General features: G+C 43.2%; 1 protein-coding gene across 1 annotated transcript; it reads left to right on the top strand.

The window, feature by feature from the left end:
* The first annotated feature begins 470 nt into the window (after positions 1-470).
* On the top strand, positions 471-17,150 carry whamm (WASP homolog associated with actin, golgi membranes and microtubules). Its single transcript, XM_030093635.1, has 11 exons — positions 471-1,112; positions 2,629-2,802; positions 3,257-3,407; positions 4,043-4,212; positions 5,398-5,563; positions 7,337-7,521; positions 8,267-8,353; positions 8,480-8,575; positions 12,142-12,562; positions 13,038-13,180; positions 15,392-17,150. Exons 1-11 carry the CDS (start codon positions 540-542, stop codon positions 15,548-15,550), a joined length of 2,325 nt encoding a protein of 774 aa, XP_029949495.1. The 5' UTR covers positions 471-539; the 3' UTR covers positions 15,551-17,150.
* Positions 17,151-18,693: the final 1,543 nt, after the last annotated feature.

Here is an 18,693-nt window from a genome sequence, read left to right as displayed (position 1 = left end):
AAAAAAGAACATGCCACATAGCAGGAGATTTCAAGCAACGATTATATGTTACATTTTACCATATGGTTGTTATTATCATCGTTATGCTAACTTTTATTATAACAAGAAACAGGTTAGGAAAGTGAAAGTAATTCAGGAGTATTTCGAATAATTCCAATAAAAGCATAAATTTTCTTAACTAGATATGACTGCAGCTAAAATGTGGATGATTTGATTTAAAAACTGAATAATTCTGATTTATATGACAGCATTTAATTAATTTATCTTCTAGGCGAAACTAAGAAGATGATTACAAGGCCGTTAGTCTTCAAAATGCTTAATTTCGGTATGTTAATCCAACAGATAATATATGTGTATGATTTTTTTTTCAATATTAAAACGTGAATCGTAAATGTAGGATCGTAAATAGAATCGTGTGGGATATTTCCGATGTTTTTTAAGGTTCTTGAAGGCAACTGACGTCACACAAATGGCGGATGTTGTAAACACAGACAGCAGCTTCTTGTCGGAGGCCAAAGTGAACCTCATATCTGTTAAAGATGACCAGTCTGGATTTTGAGCGGCTGGACAGTCTGGAGGGCTGGGTTGCCGTTAAAAGTAACATATTCGAGGAGAACGAGCCGTTCAAACTGGGATTCATCGTTCAATGGAGTGTCATCGAGTGCAAGTTCGCGGTCACCTGCCACAACCGGACGTTACAGCGACAGAAGCGAAAAGATGAGGTTCCCATCGGAGACCCTCAGATGAGCTGGGCCGGGCTCTTCTCCGTCAGCGACCTCAAACACGTCCATCAGCAGTTCACCTGCGTGTCGGAGGTCCTGGGAGCCTGCTTCCCGGACCTGTCGGAGTTTGAGGCGGGCAACATTTGGGACTTGCTTTTCCTGAATCGGAGGGCAAGAACCGAGGACGACGAGAGAGATTATGACACTCCGTGCAGGAAACTGGAGAAATATTTCAGCACGGCCATCGACATCTGTGGGAGAAAGATCGTCCTGGACACTTTATTTGCGCAAGATGACCGAGATGTGGAGGAGTACTTTGAAAATCTGCAAGAGTTCAAAAAGAAGACCATGCAGGAGGAAATATCGAGGGCCAAAAGTCACCTGAGACAGGTGAGGGGGGCGTGGCAGGAGATCTGATGGGGGGCAGGACACGGTTAAGGCTCAACAATCTCAGTTTTTGTGTCAACCTTACTCGCATGGAAAGTAAATGATTACAAAAGCCTCAGCCAGGACAAGACAACAAAACAAAACCGATACAATTCTATCTATGAGTGCTTTAAATGTCTCTAAGGAGCTACAGGAAGACCTCCCAGAGACATGAATATGTAAAGACACACGTTATTGTGAATGGAAAAAAAAAGAATGTTTGAAAAACTTCAAGGACATAAAAAGACTACTGTTAAATTAAAAAAATACTGTGAGGAACGAAATAAGCATAAACAAATCCAGACAATTCCCACATTTCCCAACTGTAAAAAACAAAAACAAAACAAAAACATAAGGAGCAACATGACTGTAAAATGAAAAAAATAGTGATCACTTTAAGATCAACAAAAATCAGCAATCAGAAAAAGATGGGAAAGTTCTGTAAAGAGACAGAGGGCTTTTGTTTAGTCCGTTTGAAATGTAACAGCATTGTTTGATCTTCCATTTTCTCCTCCTACACTTTGTGCCAATGTGCATCATTCTGGGAGTCGGTTTATGACTAAAACAGGATGAACTAAATCCTGGGAAAATATTTCTTTATTCCCATGAAGTTTCAAACTGTTTAATGCAGGACTAGCACCACGCAGTGGTGGTGTGGTAGGTCTAAAAGCAGCCCTACTATGACACAGCAAACTTTGTCAGTTCCTCTCCAGCTTGCTGCTTTTGTCTTCCAGTGAGAGAGTTTGGCTTTTTTAAAATAGACATACACCTAAAAAATACAATATCATTGAGGTTCTTGAAGTTAATAGTTTTAATGATCAAATATGAACCAAAAGGTGTCTACATAATTATAAAAGATAAATGAAGTAATCGTTTCCTATCAGTTTTGAATAATAGTTTGAGATACTGTGTTTTTCATGACTTATAAGATATTATAGAGAATAAAGCAGAGAATAATTTGTGAACTATTTCAGTTTCATGTGTAGAAGAAATTTTATGTATTCTGAAGTTTCACTGTAAACTGTGTATAGGAAGATTGTTTTGGATCCTAATTTATTGTGACACACTTGTTGATTGACTTCAACAGAAATACTGCAATTTGAACCTTTAGCTGTTAGTTACACTAACAACAAGGTCAGACGTACCGTCCACTTTTAGATCAACTCTGTTTTGAAACCCCACTCTGAACGCAGCTTGTGTATGCTGTGACAACAACAGTTCTACGTTGTCTGATCAAATGAGATGATAAATTGCATTTCTTTAATGTTTTATGATGATTATCTTTGCTACAAGCTCATGTTGTGATTCATACTCTCGGCTAACAGTGGGAATATGTGAAGTTTGTGAACTTTCGATGGGCGCAGGAAACAAACTGCTCCTGAAAGAATAATACTGTCATCTGAGTTTTCAAAAGTGAACATGAAAAATGAACCATGAAAGTCTACTGAAATGCATTTGTTCATGTCTTTGATATTCGCAGCTGCTGCAGAGTCACAGCGGTGCTGACCGATTGGTTGTGCTACTCAGCATCTATGAGGAAGAGGACGAGGCCTACCAGGACCTTGTGACTGTGGCCACCACCTTTTTCCAGTATCTGCTGCAGCCCTTCAGAGACATGAGAGAGCTGGCCTGCCTTTACAAGCTGGAGATTCTGGTAAATACACACATATAATCTGTCAGCTCTTTAACATATTTCAGCCACATTCAAAACAATTTGATACAGAATGTTATTTTTTTTGTCCTGCTGGTTTTCTCACAGGTTGAAGGACTGACTGTGGTAGTGAATGCTGTAGAGTTTGATTGTTGTCCATGCAGAGATTAAGCATATTTTCAGTCTGCCTCACATAGTTGAGTGATTAGCACCGGTTTTCTGTCCGCAGAAAATCCTTCAGTCTGATTCGAGCTGGCTACGTCTAGTCGGTAGAGGGGGTTGTCCTTCAATTCCTTGGTCGGGGGTTCAACCCCACTTGCTCATAGTGTTGAAGTGTCTTTGGGCAGATCATGAGCCCAAATTGAATCCAAATTCAACTTTAGTCTGAGAATTGCTGCTTTGGGAGGTGTTCATTTAATCTCTGACTGTATCACTTGTCCTCTGTTTTTTTCTGTAGAAGTCTTTAGAGTTTGAGGATTTGGGTCCTAAGAGAATTGCAGCTCTGGAGAAGGAGGCAGAGGAATGGAGAACGAAAGCAGAAGACGCGGTCTCTTCTATCCAGGACATCACTGTCAGCTACTTTGCACAGACTTCAAAGGCGCTGGCAGGTATGAGTTGCTGTGTTCTTTCATTAGTATTCTTATTTGTGCTCAGATAGTTTGATTACATTAATGTTCCACACAGGGAAGAAAGAGCAGCGGAGTCATTAGCTGGATTGCCGCCGCTGACAGACGTATCAGTGTGGCATAGTATACAGGAAGTTAAAATGTCGCAACTAAATACACATCATTGATTTTATTCCGTTTTGAACAGATGCAATGCTTTTTTTTGTTTATTTCTTGTCCAGGTCGACTTTCTCAGAATCCTTTAAAACAAGGGAATATCGCTGCAGCTTACTTCACTGCCATCATGGAAGATTAAGCTAAATATCTATTTGTTTGGCACTTATCTGCCTTTTAGGCATTGTGAACTGATTCAATTAAATATTGCACCTCTCCATCACCCACCCATCTGTCCACCCATCCATCTTCCTGGAGGCTTTATTCCACTGTACTAACCTGCTGCCTTGTGTGCAAACTATTCGGCTAATCATCGTCCAGCAGAGACTCAGATTTATTTAAAAGACAAATAAATTTGGAGTGGTACTAGAAGTGGACATATGAAGACCAGATTTTTTATATACACACGCTGTATGTGCTGTTTGCAATGTGGATGCATTTAACTTGTCCTTGCATATATTCAGGTATGTTGAAGCAGATGGAGGAGGATAAGCTTCGTTTTGGACCTGCTGCCTGGGCGTCTGCAGCTCCCAGACTGGAGAAACTGCGCTTCCTATTGGCCAAAGAAACCCTGCAGCACATGAGGGCTGCGGAGATGTGCCTGAGCCGGAAAAAAGACAGCATCAGAGAAAGGGTGTGTGTGTGTGTGTGTGTCTCTCTCTCTCTCTCTTGGTCTTTCCAATAACCGGCGCAGCTTTTTGAGTGATTTTGTAATTAGTCAGCACGGTTCAGGATGGCACAGAGTGGTGTGACACAGTTGTGAGCTGTAGTGATCGTTGACGCTTTTGTGTCGGTGCCAAGGCCAGCAGAGCTTTTGTGGTGGTTGTAAGTCTGCGGGGATGTGACACAGTGCCGACTTGCTCTGGTGTATCTTTCACTTGGTATTCCAGTCTGATGTGAATCCGACTGCTTTGATCTATTTATAAAGCCCCCTCGAAAAACACAAGAGAATCCCCTCGATACAACCCTAAAAATGTGCATGCATGCATAAATGAGTGTTTATACAGTATGTACTCAAACCGTGGAGACCATGGAGCATATCTTTTCGTACTTAGTGGTATATTCCTCTCAGCAGAGGATTCCTCGCCGCTGTCGGGCGTCGTGCTGCGTGTGCGAGGGAAACAGAGGACACCTTCACTCCCTACACCTACATCCAGCTACATTATTCATCCGATTAAGCTTTTTAAAACATCAGGTTTGAGGATCCTGACAGCATCTTCCACCGTGAAATCAACATGAGCTTTGCATAGACAGCAGTGCGCGAGTGTTTATAATGGGATCAGTGAGCCGCACCTACGCAGAATCTTTTGCTGGTGGCAACGTAACTCGCCGATTCTGTGGAGTGCACCGGGTGCCCGCGGATGTCCCAGCATGACACGTTTACATTCAGTGTGCGTGTGTGTGTGTGTGTGTGTGTGTTCTAGCTCTAGAGTTGATATCCAGACAGTCTGTGTATGATTCAGAATAATTCCAGGTATTTAAGGACACACATTTCCTTTGAGTGTGTCAGCTCATTAACTGCGTATCAAGCACACCTCACGTTGCAGCTTCGGCGCTACAGGTAGCAATTGGTTTCAGCTTATTTCATCACAGTATGGAAGTTTGCAGCATCTTAAGCTGTTCTGAGATCCCAAACACCCAGTGTTTGAAAGCCAGTCATATTTTGATCATCATGTTCAAGGACAGTAATGCATTAATTGAGTAAGCTGTCAGAAAGCACTACATTCACACTCATGAAACAAAACAGAAAAAGCCACAGGTAGAACCCTTTAATGTGCATGATTTTCCTTCTTTTTTCCTCTTCCCTGTCGCGATGCAGCTGGGGAGCCTGACAGGCAGCGTTCAGAATCATGACACAGTGGATCAGCTGGAGCTGCAGTTTTATGAAATCCAACTTGAACTTTACAACACAAAGTTTGAGATCCTGAAGAACGAGGAGCAGCTCCTGATGGCCCAGATCGACACGCTGCGGCGGCAGATCAAAGGTACATGGGGAATACATACTCCAGTTTCTGAGTTTATGTTGTGTATTTTAAAAACAGTTGAGACATCAATTAAAAGAATAATGAAAAACCCTTTAACGCATTTTTATACAATACAAGTGATCAGAAGAGAAAAGGCTCATGTTTTCCTCTATATTATATTCACGTCTTTATGAAATTTAAAGTCAAATAAATAAATACAGTACAATGAAAATAAATAGTAATACCAGTGTTTATACCCTAAATATCTGTTCAGTTTTTAATGTAAGATAAAGTAATCAAAACTGAAGGATTTTCAACTCCTCTAACAGCCTTCTAAAACAATGTGTGTCTGAACTGCTTCTTTCACCTTCACTGCTGCTGCTGTTATCAGACGAGTGAAATCAGTGGGCCAAAGTATAGAACCTCCTCTGTTGAACCCCTGCGGTGTATTTAGCTTTGCATTTCCACTCCTTACATCATCCCTATAACTCTGCAGCAGCTTCCTGCCTTCCACAGCTCAGAACAGAGCTGTTCCCTGGTTTAGTTTGGAGAGCGAGCCCCTCGGTCACGGTGTGGATGCGTGCTGCTTCTTTTTTTTTTTTATTGACTCAGCAAGACGGTCCGTTTCTAGGCTGTTTATTTATGGAAATGTTTTATTGGACTGCATTACCCTGAGAGGTGTCACTAATATTTTATTCAACTTCTTCTGGGCAGAAATTTAAATCATACCGTACAATTTAATGCAGCACCACACTTAGCATAGAGCTGATTCAACACTTCTGACACGGTGACGATTATAATTACAGTTCCCTATTACACAATATTACACCCCTCGACGTTCTAATGGATTGGATTGCATCTTGATGTTCTGTTTTTCTCGCCACTCTTTGCGTTGTCCGGAGAGCGTTTGCTTCAGGGAAATACAGTATTCCGTTCATGTAAATATCTTCTTAATTAGTTCTCGTGGGAATGTGGATGTTTGCTGCAGAAGTGTGTGCATGTACATGCAGTGTGTCGACCGGTCTATGATTTTGGCTGTCGCTACTTTTACAAGTTTCGGGATTATTTCCCAAACTGAAAAAGCTGCAGAATATCTCTGCCACCATAAATATAGTAGGAAGGCAGAGAAATGTTTGAGTTCCTTCTGTTTAAAGGAGTTCGGGCTCCCTGTGTGGGAAGAGAAATACTCAGGGGGCGGAGGGGCGCTTAAGACTTTTCGCCTGTTTACAATACATGGATTTATTGTCTGAGAATTTTCTGGATGCCGCAGAGAATTTTATCCAGTCTCGACTGACTCCGAAGAATATGGAGACCATGCCAGGACCCCAAACCTTATCTTTATGACTCATGAGTACATTTCTGTTTGTTTCCACATTTTTGATTTTGCAGGTTAAGAGAAAAAGAAAACCACGTCAAATACACTTGAATCCTAATTACTCTGTAATTAACTTATTACGTTAGTATGTACTGGAAAATTGTCATGAAAGGGAAAGTCAGTCTTTTAATATCCTGTTATGGTTCACACTGTGTTTTTAGTGATGTAAAAACATGAATAAATTGAAGCTTTCTCAAAATAAAAATTAAAAAAATTCAGATTTGATGCTGTTTGTTGACAAGACGTGGGTCACAGTGAGAACCGTCACAGAAAATCTGCCTTTTTTTTCTGCTTTATGGAGCTCACATCCGTACTCCCAGAAGTTGTGATGGACTTTTGTTGTGGTCATTTTGGCAGACAGAGTCACTGTAAAAGATCGGTTTATTTGTAAAAAAGGGAAATTGTCTGGTGTGTTCCAGAGCTGAAGGACGAGGTGGTGTACTACGACGTGTGTGAGGATCCCGAGGAGCTGCAGAGCATGGTCCACACAGGCAGTCAGCAAACCAACTCTCCAGCTGTCACTCAGCTCAGGAGACGCCTGCAGGCCTTGGAGACCAAGAGGGGCAACATCTGTGCACGTCGAGCTTATCTACGCAACAAAATGGTGAGAGCGTGCGTCACTGCTATTACATTATTGTGCTCTTCCTCCCTACTTGAGGTCACCGCTATGTGTGTGTGCATTGTGGTTCTTTTGTATGGAAAATGTCTGTTGATGAAAGCAAAATAAGAATAGGTGACGGTGTTGCTTTCACTGGTAATTCCTCTACGTTCGCAGATGCTGACTTTTCAAAAAAAATGACAGTTATTTTAGCAGTGAGCGTATTCCTCTCCTTCTGGCTGCTCATTAATGTGATTAAACAATGTTTTATTGCTCCGAGCACAGAAGGGGGGGCGAATAGCCTAGTTAGGGGCTCGAACCAGTCACCTGTCGAGAGTCGTGTGACGCATGAAAGTTTAAACAATGCCTTAAGAAAGTGGAGCACACTGAATCACAAATTCAGTCCAGCTCAATTTCAAGCCTCATAGATCAGGAGACCAAGATAATTGGTTTAAATCAAACCCTTCAGTCTAACTTATAATGGTGTTCAGCAACGAGGAAAGCCACCCTGCGTGCCCTCCATGACTGCTGAGCTGCAGAGCAGATCAGCGCTCGCATTCCTGGAAAAATGCCATTTACTCTGCTGTGATCGCTATGAACAACAACAAGTAGAAAATAGTATCTTAAAACCTAAAAACACAATACAATGATGTTTCTTTTTTTTTTTTTTTCTGATCGTGTTGTGCACATGTCAAACTGTCAGGATGTTTTATTCTCATGAATGTTCTATATTCTGCGTGTGTGTCTGTAGGACCAGTGCACGCACGCCCATGAGCAGAAGCAGCTGGCGGCCAAGCAGAGCTCCGCGGTGTTCAACCAGCACCATCAGGTCCACCTGGTATGTCGCCACGGCAACAGGGCGGCCCACGGAGACGCCCGCTTACCGACGACCCCGACAAATGAAACCGGAGCCGAGTGTTCCTCCGCGAAGCCTTCCCTCACTGTCTCCCTCTGTTGTTCGTAGAAACGAGAGAAGAGGAAGGAGGAGGAGCAGAAGAGGAAGCAGTGGGTGGACCAGGAGAGAGAGAAGACTCTGAGCAGATTACGATCCTTCAGAGAGGTCAGGCGCTCTCGCCGTTCCTGCTTTTTCTTCAAGCCTCACCTAATAAAACCCCCCGAGACTCCCGCTTCATACCGTCTTAATTCAATAGTTCACATCCAAATTAAACCTGGGATATTAACTGCTCGTGCCTCAGATTGGAGGAGGTGCTGATGGATGTGTGTGCCATCGCTTCTCAGCAGTGAAATATCTTTCAGCAGATCTGTGATTGATGCTTGAGCTTTTCCAGAAAGGAAGGGACGGAAATGTTACGCAATATTCTCTGAACACGACCATTAACTGTTGTTACTGCCCTGTGTACAAGATGCTTGCAGCAGAAATGTGAGAGCAGATGAAAGTGTTTTCAGCAGCGGCAACACAGACGATGTTCCTGAGATCTGACAGATGTTCAGCAGAGGTTGCACAAACATCCACTTCCTTTCATTGATCTTTCTTTTTTATACTGTTTAAGAAAAGCCAGACTGGCTTTGAGTCATTTTGACGGATTGGACTACACAGAGCGGATCTTTTCAGTTCTCTAGGTCTCAGTGGTAATTAAATCCATCAAAACAGGTGAATGTCAAATAAAGGCAAAAAAAATTCCATAGAAATCGCTCTCATAAATAATAATGTTTTCTAACAGGTTCAATTTTTTTGTGAAATATATTTCAAGAAATATTATTGAGCAATATTTTGATATTAAGCTATAGTTAGTATAATTTAATGTATTAAAACTGTAAATGTAATGACAAGAAATTCACCAAATAATTTGTGATTAGTACATTATTCTTATCTTATAGCAAGACTTATGGGGACTAAATCTCATTTTATTGGAAAGCCCGTTAGTCTCTCTTTTAAATGGTGCCACATTTGAAGGAAACATGTATTTGTGGGATGAAAGCAGAGCAGAGTATGTGGATTGTACCTCTGAACAATCTGCCAAATCTTTTTCTGCTAATACCTAAAAGCTTTTTTTAGGTGTTTGGAAGAATTTTATTTGATGGATCTTTATTTTGAACATGTAAAAAAGAGAAACAAAACAAACGGAAAATAAAAGCATTTAAATGAATAAGACAAATGTAGAAGAGATGATATAATCTGTCTTCAACATGTTTAGGTCTAAAGGAAGAAGAAGTCTAAACCTGTTTAATCTGATCCCTCAAGCATCCTTGTCAACAACTCAGTTCCTGAAACAACAATCGCTTCCCCATTTCTCATCAACCCACATCTGACACACGATACCGCAGCTGGACCACGCACAGCAGAGCTTTCACGTGTCAGTCCATTCATACAGTCGTACATATTTACAATTCTCTACAATAGTTAGTGTATTTATCAATGCAACATTACCCACAAACAAGCTCTCCTATTTATTATTAAAGACTTTTCCTCCCAAGAATCATTTTTATAACTGTTCTTTTTTTAAAAAAAAGTGAATTATGTTTGATATTTTCTTAGTTTTATTTCTACACTTGATTTGTTACACAGATAGTAATACAGGAGTTTGTCTAAGCAGCGCACACTTCATGAATCTTTAATTTTAACTTTCCCCTGGTTGATTGAAGTCTGAAGAAATAAGACATAATTCAAGTCAAAGCCTACTTTATGTTTTTTTTTTTTTTTCACATTAATGTGTAATAATGCAAAATATAACGGGATGATACATTACCAGGGTATAAAGTGATCCTAGTCACTATTCTCAGAGTTGTTCTTCTGTCTTATCATTCAAGAGGAAAATGACAGCATGTTGTGTTTTCTCAAACATGTCCGTCAAAATGACAAACGAGGAATCTAACCGCAGCTGGTTTTCCCCTCGGGATGAACCGGGACAACTCTGCTGTCGCAACGGGGGCAACGATCATCTGCTTTCATGACTTTGTTTCAGGCCTGAATACAGCCGTCCCATCAGCTCCGGCTGCACGCTGTTATTAAAGCCGTTCATCCACTGTCAGCTCCCTCAGACACTAAACTGTAGGCTCGGGAGACATCAGCACGGTTTAACATCGACATTTTAGCGTTGTCACTGCGAGAATGTCGTCACGCTGACTTATTCATTCAGCCCTGCGCACCGCCGTGCTGGAGCGCAGCCTCGCAGAGCTGCTAGCATGGCCGCACACTCTCAGGATCAGACTGAGAGGTAACGAATGATTCACAAATAAAACACTGGTTTTGAAACGGAGACTGCTACTCATAAGAAGAATGGAAATCAGAAAAATTAAATCCATTGTTGTTATGAAGTAGTTTGTTGTTAATTTGCAGTTCAGTAGAGAAAATCTCAAAGAAATCTAAATGTCTTTATTGTTCCTAATCCTGCAAACCTCAGACGGAGGAAGTCTGGCGGCGTGAGGATGCATTGAGCAGTAGCCGGACTTGGCTCTCGTCCCCAGGTGGTAAACTGCTTCCAACGGGGCTGCACACACCGCAGCGACGTCGGATTACAGCAGATCCATATTACACCAATACAAACAGTGTGCATGAGAGGCACAGAGGCGAGCGGCGAGCATATCGCGTCACGACGGCTTCCATTTCTGATGGTCGTTGCACCGGAGGAGCTGGAGACTGATGGCACAAAAGACACACACAAACACAGACACGGGTCTGCGTAAACATTTAAAAGCCCGTCACACACCAGAACAGGTCGACTGCAGCCACAGCAGCAAAGTTTAAGTCTAAAACTCAGAAAAATACTGTGTGACAGAGAGAAGCTTCTGATTACTGAAGCTTTTATCTCTTTGCTTTAATATATTTCCTGTCAAAGGAAACCATTGAAGTTTGATGAAAAAAATATAAAAGACTTTTTTTAGGTGTTGCACCTTTTATGTTTTCACCTTGATTGTTTTTGATTTTAAAAATTGATGTCCTTAAAAAGAAAACCAAAGCAATTATTGTGACGTACAAGCTGTATAATCAGTTATTTTATTGTAAACAGCAGCAGTACAAACAGCTTTTAAACCACGGGTGTAATTGTCCAATTGTGGTTTGTCAGAATAAACTGGCAGAGATTGGATGAGGTTTATTACAAAGTGTCTCGAATACAGCAACATGACGTTTCTCTTTGGTGGACATATCGCATCACTTTGGACTCTCCAGGTTTCCGAGCAACAGATGTCTCGGTCCTTCAAGTCTGAGGTATCTTTTAATTTTCACTCGAGTCATTTTCCGTAAATCAATAGTTGGAAAGCAGTCAGAATCTGCGACCGGCTCAGAATTGACTTCAGTGATGGATATGAAAATAGTCGGTGCTTCCTGACCCAAAGTAGCTACTGAGCGATCATCATGTTTTATCAGAATGTCAAGCTGTTGAGCGGTGTCTGTTTTCCTTTGAGTCTCCTGAAGGATGATTGGTCGGATTCGCCTCCTGTCAGCATGGTTAACTGTGTGTGTGTGTTTTTGGCACACATCCTCTCTGTCACTTCACTTTTAATCTCATGTCACAGTGAGACCTATTTAAAACAAAGAATCATGAGACGCGGCGGAGGCGTCGTCTCGTGTCTCTGTCGTCTCCCTCGGCGCGTTTGACAAGATAATGTCCCGCTTCCTGCAACCGTTTTCTTTCTTTCTTTCTCTCCTGTCGCGTTTCTCTGAAGAAGCGTCAGGGCCAGTTCATCCTGAAAACCCGTCAGTCCAGGACGTCTTGCTCCGAGAGCCCCTGTCCCTCCCAGCCACTGTCCATCATCAGCCTGGGCCCCTCTGGGGAGCCGCCCGCCTCCATCCGCCCTGCGCCCAGACGCATCAAAACACCCAGAAAGCTGCAGGAGAAAGACATCCCTGTCCAGATCTTCTCTGCGCCGCCGCCTCCATCAACAACCTGCCTCACTGCGCCTCCTCCTCCTCCTCCGCCTCCTCCCCCTCCGCCGCCGCCTCCTCCTCCTCCTCCACCTCCACCGCCTCCTGCCGTACCTCCTCCACGTGTCCAGGCTTCGCCTTCCTCTGAGGACGCGCCGATGCCTCTCAGCGAGAAAGAGGCCCCTCCGTTTCCAGCCAAGAACATGCTCAAACAGAATCTAGGTGAGATCAAACACACGCTGAGTAATTCAGTGTTTTCCGTGTGCCGGACCGAAAAACGAGATGTGCAAATGGATCCGGGGATGTGAATTTGTTTGACTGCAGGAAAGATTGTGTTTTTTTTTTTTGTTTGTCCACAGAAAGTGTGTGTGTGTGTGTGTGTTTCTGCACATGGTGTTCTGTCCTAAATTCCCATCGTCTCCCACAAGGCCAGCGGAGGCATTTTCCCTCCGTTGTGGTCCTGCTGATGTTCTCGCTCCCAGCTCATGTGTAATGGAGGTCATTTAAAGGATGCTGGCTGTAATGATGTTCAGTCCGCTGAGAAGTCGCTCTGCAGTCTGGTTTTTGGTGATTTATTTAAGCAGATCCTTCAGAAGGAGAGATCCTCTCACGGAATTATACAAAATCCACTCTTTACTCCCATTCCTGCTTCTTTTACTGCAGTAAAGTTGTTTCCTTCACCGTTGTTGTGCTGCAGGAACGATGGACGAAGTGCTGGCCTCACTGCAGCGTGGGCAGATTAAACTTCGAAAGGTCGCCACAGCCGAGACGGCGACCCCTGCTGAGGACCCGAGGAGCAATCTGATGTCAGCCATCCGGCGGGGAGTCACACTGAAGAAGGTGAGGCCTTCATGAAATGACCGGTGTTCGCTTTTTGCAGGTATGTTGCATCAGAATACGCCAATCGATGAGTGGCAGGAACGTTGCAAGAAAGAACATCCCAAACTGTGCCTTGCATTCGTCCAACTGGGAAAAGTTGATTATTCTACTGTCAAATCTGTGTCTGTTTTGGCAACAACGGCTCGAAACTCTCCACAAGTATTAGTCAGGCTCTATTAAAGGAGACAAAAAATCATTTTTGCAAAATTTTGCTAAGAAAATGCAAACTACTTACATTCTTTGTATAATAATTTGATTAAATTTTACTGTTTAGCAGCCTCTTTAATCTTTTGTTATCTACTGTTTCTAATATTTGTTTATCATTGAAAGTTGTTTATCGAGGTTTGAAACTTAATTTCATTCACTAAATATTTCTTACAGGCTAATTTATTGTTATGTCGTCAAACTAGCTTTTATTTTCTGGAGGTAAACCTTGCATGGGTGTGTAGAATTTTTTTTTTTCCTTGTTGTTTTCATTCATCAGTAGAAGAAACACAAGCCAAGCGTCTCAAACTGGGCAGACCGACAGGCAGGCGGTACACACTGGAGCAGGGAGAAGCCATCGCTCATTTCAAATTCAAACCTCTGCTCTTGTCGCTTATAGTAAAGTAGTTTTTCTTCTTTTTTACAGCATTCACATCAACATCTAAGTTGTAATTGCAAATGTTTTTTTTTTTTCTAAAGCGTTGCATATGAGCGGAAGTGCTCAAACGTCAGCCAGAATCCATTGTTAAAGGTTATAAAAGAGCGCATTTAATGATTTTATGTCGTGCTGCAGTAAGCGCACAATATAGAACCTCCATATCGCCGCCAGTGACGCAGAGTAACTGTCACTCATTCAGCTTTATTGTTTTTTCGAAGTAATCGCCTCCATACTCTTCACTGATGGTGCCTTAAGCATGCTGTTTCCTTGTCAGTTATTTATTTTTTTTCTTTTGTGGTGAAAGTTGAATTTCATTGATGAAAAGCGTCTTGCAGTGACGAGTGAGAAGCAGCTGCAGGAGGCGAGCGGCAGCTGCCTTCACAGCTCACGAACATGATCTGACTGCTGCCACTCTCACGCGATGCGATCCCGAGGAGTCCCTGCCCTGCGTGTTTTACATGTCTCCTGCCTCCAACACACACACACACACACACACACACACACACACACTCCCAATGACTGAGATGTCATCAAACTCCACAGAAGCCTGAGGTTTTGCAGAACGACGAGTGTGACACATATCTAGATAATGAGAGGGAGAGATACAACAGATCAAGTGATCTACATGTATAATTTGGCACCAGTTTTATCTTGGATGCTCTTGCTGAGGAAACCTGAGCTGAACGGAAGGTTGAGGCCTTGCTCAGGGACTCTTCAGCTGTGGGATTTTGACTGGTGAGACTCCAGTTAAAGTCACTTTCTGAATCCTGCTGCTGGTCCTCAGTATAGACTGTGTTGCTTTTAGTTTCTTCAGGCTTATAATTCCTATAATTATCTATAACTGTAGGGCGATTGTTGCTTTTTGGAGGCACATAGCTGTTGAGTGGTTAGGTGTTCCTTCTATCACAATAAGAAGATCCTGGTTCGATTCCGTACTGTGTGGAGTTTGCATGATCTCCCTGTGCATGCATGGTACTGCAGGGTCTGCCCCGTAATCTGCTCCATCACACTGCGACTTCAGAATAGATGCATTAGTTTAAAACAGCCATAAAGCAGAGGAGATGGGCAGTGATGAAGTGGACAATGTTCTTAACATCCTCATTAAAGTGGAAACCCTCACTTCTTTTGCATCAATTTTAATTCAAGGTAATTCACATTTTCAGTGAGAACTTTGACCATGCTGTGTTAAATTATTTATCTTTGACTCGTTGAAGAAGCTTTATCACATTTATTAGTTTACTGTTTCTCTGAATCAAGGATAAACAGGTTTTGGTGACCAGAGCTTCGTAGTAACCTCACGTTTGAATCGTATTTTGTAAATGTCGCATGTCAGGATAAGCTGTGCCGAACGTCTTCATTATATACATTATGTGCTTTTAAATGTCACTTTGTGCCTGGTTGGAAAAGTCATGCAGTCGGGAGGCTGTAATTCTGGATTCTGTTGGGTCCGAGTCAAAATGTCAGCTGTTGATATTTCCCCCGTGAACATTTTGATTTGTCGGCTGTGACATTGACTTTTTGTTCTGTAGGTGGTTCCCGCGCGACCCGACGTCTCGAGCTGCATCAACAACGAGCTGGAGCGCAGCATCAAAGCCGCCATGCTGAGGATGAAGAAGGTGGCGTCTGACTCAGACGACGAGGAGGAGGCCGGAGGTGACGAGACGCAGAGCGCCGACTGGGACAGCTGAGAACAGACACCGCGCCGTCTTGCCATCACCCCCCCCCCGCTCGCTTTTTAAAAAAGTTGATTCACTGTTGTGAGCTTCGGCTCGTGCTGCTGCCAAACCTCCGCCGAGGAGCCGCTTCTCCGACGGCGACGGGATTACGCCTCCCCGGACTGAAACGCCGCAGCCTGTGGGAGTCGCCGCGCTGTAATCCCGTCGGTCCTCTCATCGCTGTAAATCATCCAGAACGGCTTCAGTCAGACTGACTAGTTCGAATCAGGATAAGCAGTTGCTAGTTTGTGGAAAAACTCAAACTGGGTGTCGGGAGGCGCTCATTATAAAGCAGAGCCCGGCAGTCATACTGTACTACGGCGTGTAAATGATTGAAATTCTTCCAACACTGTGTCTGAGGGTTTGTTTTTTTTTGTGGGACTCGCACAGCAGGGGAAGCCTGGGCTGCCGGCGGGAACAGCCACACTACACTAATTCTGCTTTGTCCTCATTGCTGAGTGGAAACTTCTATTTTTTTGAAATGCAATTAAATCCCAACATTTGTGTTTGGAGTTTACCCCCAAAAGGGCTTCACGACAAATGTAGGTCTTCTTGGGGATTTCAGTTTTTTCTCCCCATATTATTGCAAAACAAAGGAAGAGATGCGTTGATCAGCAGTGTTAATTATTTACAGTTTCTGTGTTTTGGGGTGTTTTTTTTCTTTTGTTTTGTTTTGTTTTGTTTTTTTTTTCAGATGTATGTGGATCCGTTTGGCCTGATTTAGGTCCAGTTCATAAATGATCCTTCTTCTACGATGCCATAATGAACTGAAGTGACAGAATAGAATGTTAGATGCATACAACATGATTTCAAGGAAAGTCGAGGCACGTAAATGTTCAGTGTAAACAAAATGCAAATGAGCCCATATTATATTACCAATGAAACAAACTATTTTACAGTTTCATTGACAATATTGGCTGATTTTGCTGTGGCGTCATGTCGCCATTTTTGGACTTGTGGTTGTATGATTTTTTTTTGTAGCCAATGATTTTAGTTACGAAAGTTTGTTTTGAGTCATTGTTGAGAGAAAAACTTGAGTTCAGACTGTCGACGTTCTCAGAAAACTTTCTAACTTTTGGCCTTTTAATCCTGTGACACAGAGCTCTTGACTTACCGTCGCCTCTCCAGAGGACGAGGCTCTTTGGTTTTTTTTATGCCAGCAAAACGACAAAAGGCGCAGAGCTCCAGACGGTCTGCAGCAAGTCGAGCTGTGAGCGGATGAAGGCTGAGGCTGACACACACATGTACCGCTGCGCTTCAATAATAAATGAAGACATGTCAGGTCATCAACATGAAATGTTGGCGATTTCTTCCCCGATTCAACATTTATGAGGCTCACGTCTTTGCTGTTTCGAATCTCTCGCTCTCGTCCCTGATCTCCACAGTGTCAGCTGCGCCCGGGCCGGCCAGGCGACGCGCCTGTGTTCTTTAAACAAGTCGCATCGGCTACAGAAGTGTTTTATCAAACCGGTTCCATCAAACCCAGGCGTCTGCGCCTTTGCTGGATTTGGAGCCCACGACGGAGCGATGAGTCACGTTGTAATATCCATCCTGGCAGCTCTCACCTCTCTCTCCTGCAGCGACGGCGCAGACATCCCCGGCCAGCTGTGATTGAGTTTATTCAGCTCTGTGTGCTTTCAAAAGCAGAGGCGGTCACGGCTGCTCCCGGACATCGACTCGTTCGCCGGGGCCGCCGTCAGGCCGCCGTGTAATTTGTTGGCGGCGTCCGGGAAGGGGAGGGGAAGGCGGGAGTTGGGGTTCGGGTGGACGACGGGTCAGGCACCTCGGGGGAAGACGCGCGTGCACGTCGAGATCGGAGACAAAGTCGTTGATCCGGCATCAATGCAGAATTCCACAGCCCGTTGCCGTGGCAACAGGACGTCTACTCAATGGTAGTGGCCTGCAGTGCCTTCACTCTCTCTCTCTCTCTCACACATGTACGGAGCAGCATAGTCTCTTAATGATGTTTCACCAACTCGCCCACTCATCACCAGTCACACAATGAGCCTTGCTGAGAGTCAGAGATGAACAGCACAGAGGACACGCACGCGCACACACACAGTTTTAACCGGAGTTTCACTGATGATCAGTCTAAATCTTTCATTATTTTTTAATTTGTATTAAGTGCATAACTCTCCAAAAAGTGATCAAAAACACTGCCTGGCAGCCGTGAAGACGAATAATGAAGAAAGCAAACTTGACTTAAGATTGAAGCCTCCGGCACTTCAAAGCCGTTCTTGGAGCAGCGGCCAAATTCACAATGACAAATTTAAAGTGGAATATATTCTATGACTAGTGTGTGTAATTATTTCTGAAGTTGTTGAGCAACAGTTTAAGTCTCAATAATTAAAGCTCAAGAAATTGATTTTTTAAAAATGTATGTTCCTGTTGGAGTGTACAGCTGCACGGTGGTTCAGTGGTTAGCTCTCTCACCCCACAGAATGTCATGGGTTCAAGTTCAGGCTGAGAGGCAGAATTTGCATATTCTCACTGTACGCGCATGGATTATCTCGGCTCACTCAAGTTTTACTGCGAGCGTCTGAGGTTGATTCCTGGCTGTAGCTCGTGGTTGTGCGTCCTGGGAATAACGTGCTTTCCTGAGCTGGGATCAGCTCAAACACGCCTGAAACCCTGAATTTGATAGAATATCACGGATGAATGAGCTTCCTTTGGTTGTGTTCAGTGTATTCCTCGAATGCAAACCATCTGAGAGACCAAGTCTAGCTGTGATTAAACTCATAATGAATGGATTATAAATTGATAAGTCAACAAAACTGACACAATAATTGCTGAATTGTAAAGGAAGTTATTGCTAATTACTGTGTGTTGCAAGACAGATTTGAATATATTGACAGGCTGCTTGCAAGAAATGACTTCAGACAGCAACCAAAGTGAGGAGGACCCTGGTGAGTTTCTGCACAAAACTTCACAGATGGATGGATTTCAGCAGACTTGGGAGAGGCATGTTTCTAACGGTAAACCTCCCGACTCTGGCTTCATTTATCTATTTTAATAACAACCAATAAGCTGAAACCCTGAGCGGCAGGGCTGAATGCTCCTGGCATCATGGTCCAAACCCCCAAACTCAAAAGCTGTTATCCAGTATTTAAGATTAG

The sequence above is a fragment of the Salarias fasciatus genome, chromosome 1 (assembly GCF_902148845.1).
Source record: "Salarias fasciatus chromosome 1, fSalaFa1.1, whole genome shotgun sequence".
NCBI lineage: Eukaryota > Metazoa > Chordata > Actinopteri > Blenniiformes > Blenniidae > Salarias > Salarias fasciatus.
Note: the sequence above shows the minus strand (reverse complement) of the source record. Positions and strands in the feature narration are given on the sequence as shown.

What these genes read in the sequence shown, in the direction of transcription:
- whamm (XM_030093635.1), top strand. Translation starts at nt 540, where the DNA reads ATGACCAGTCTGGATTTTGAGCGGCTGGACAGTCTGGAGGGCTGGGTT. An exon ending in TTTACAAGCTGGAGATTCTG is followed by an intron (nt 2,803 to 3,256) that starts GTAAATACACAC and finishes TTTTTTCTGTAG; the next exon opens with AAGTCTTTAGAGTTTGAGGA. An exon ending in GATTACGATCCTTCAGAGAG is followed by an intron (nt 8,576 to 12,141) that starts GTCAGGCGCTCT and finishes GTTTCTCTGAAG; the next exon opens with AAGCGTCAGGGCCAGTTCAT.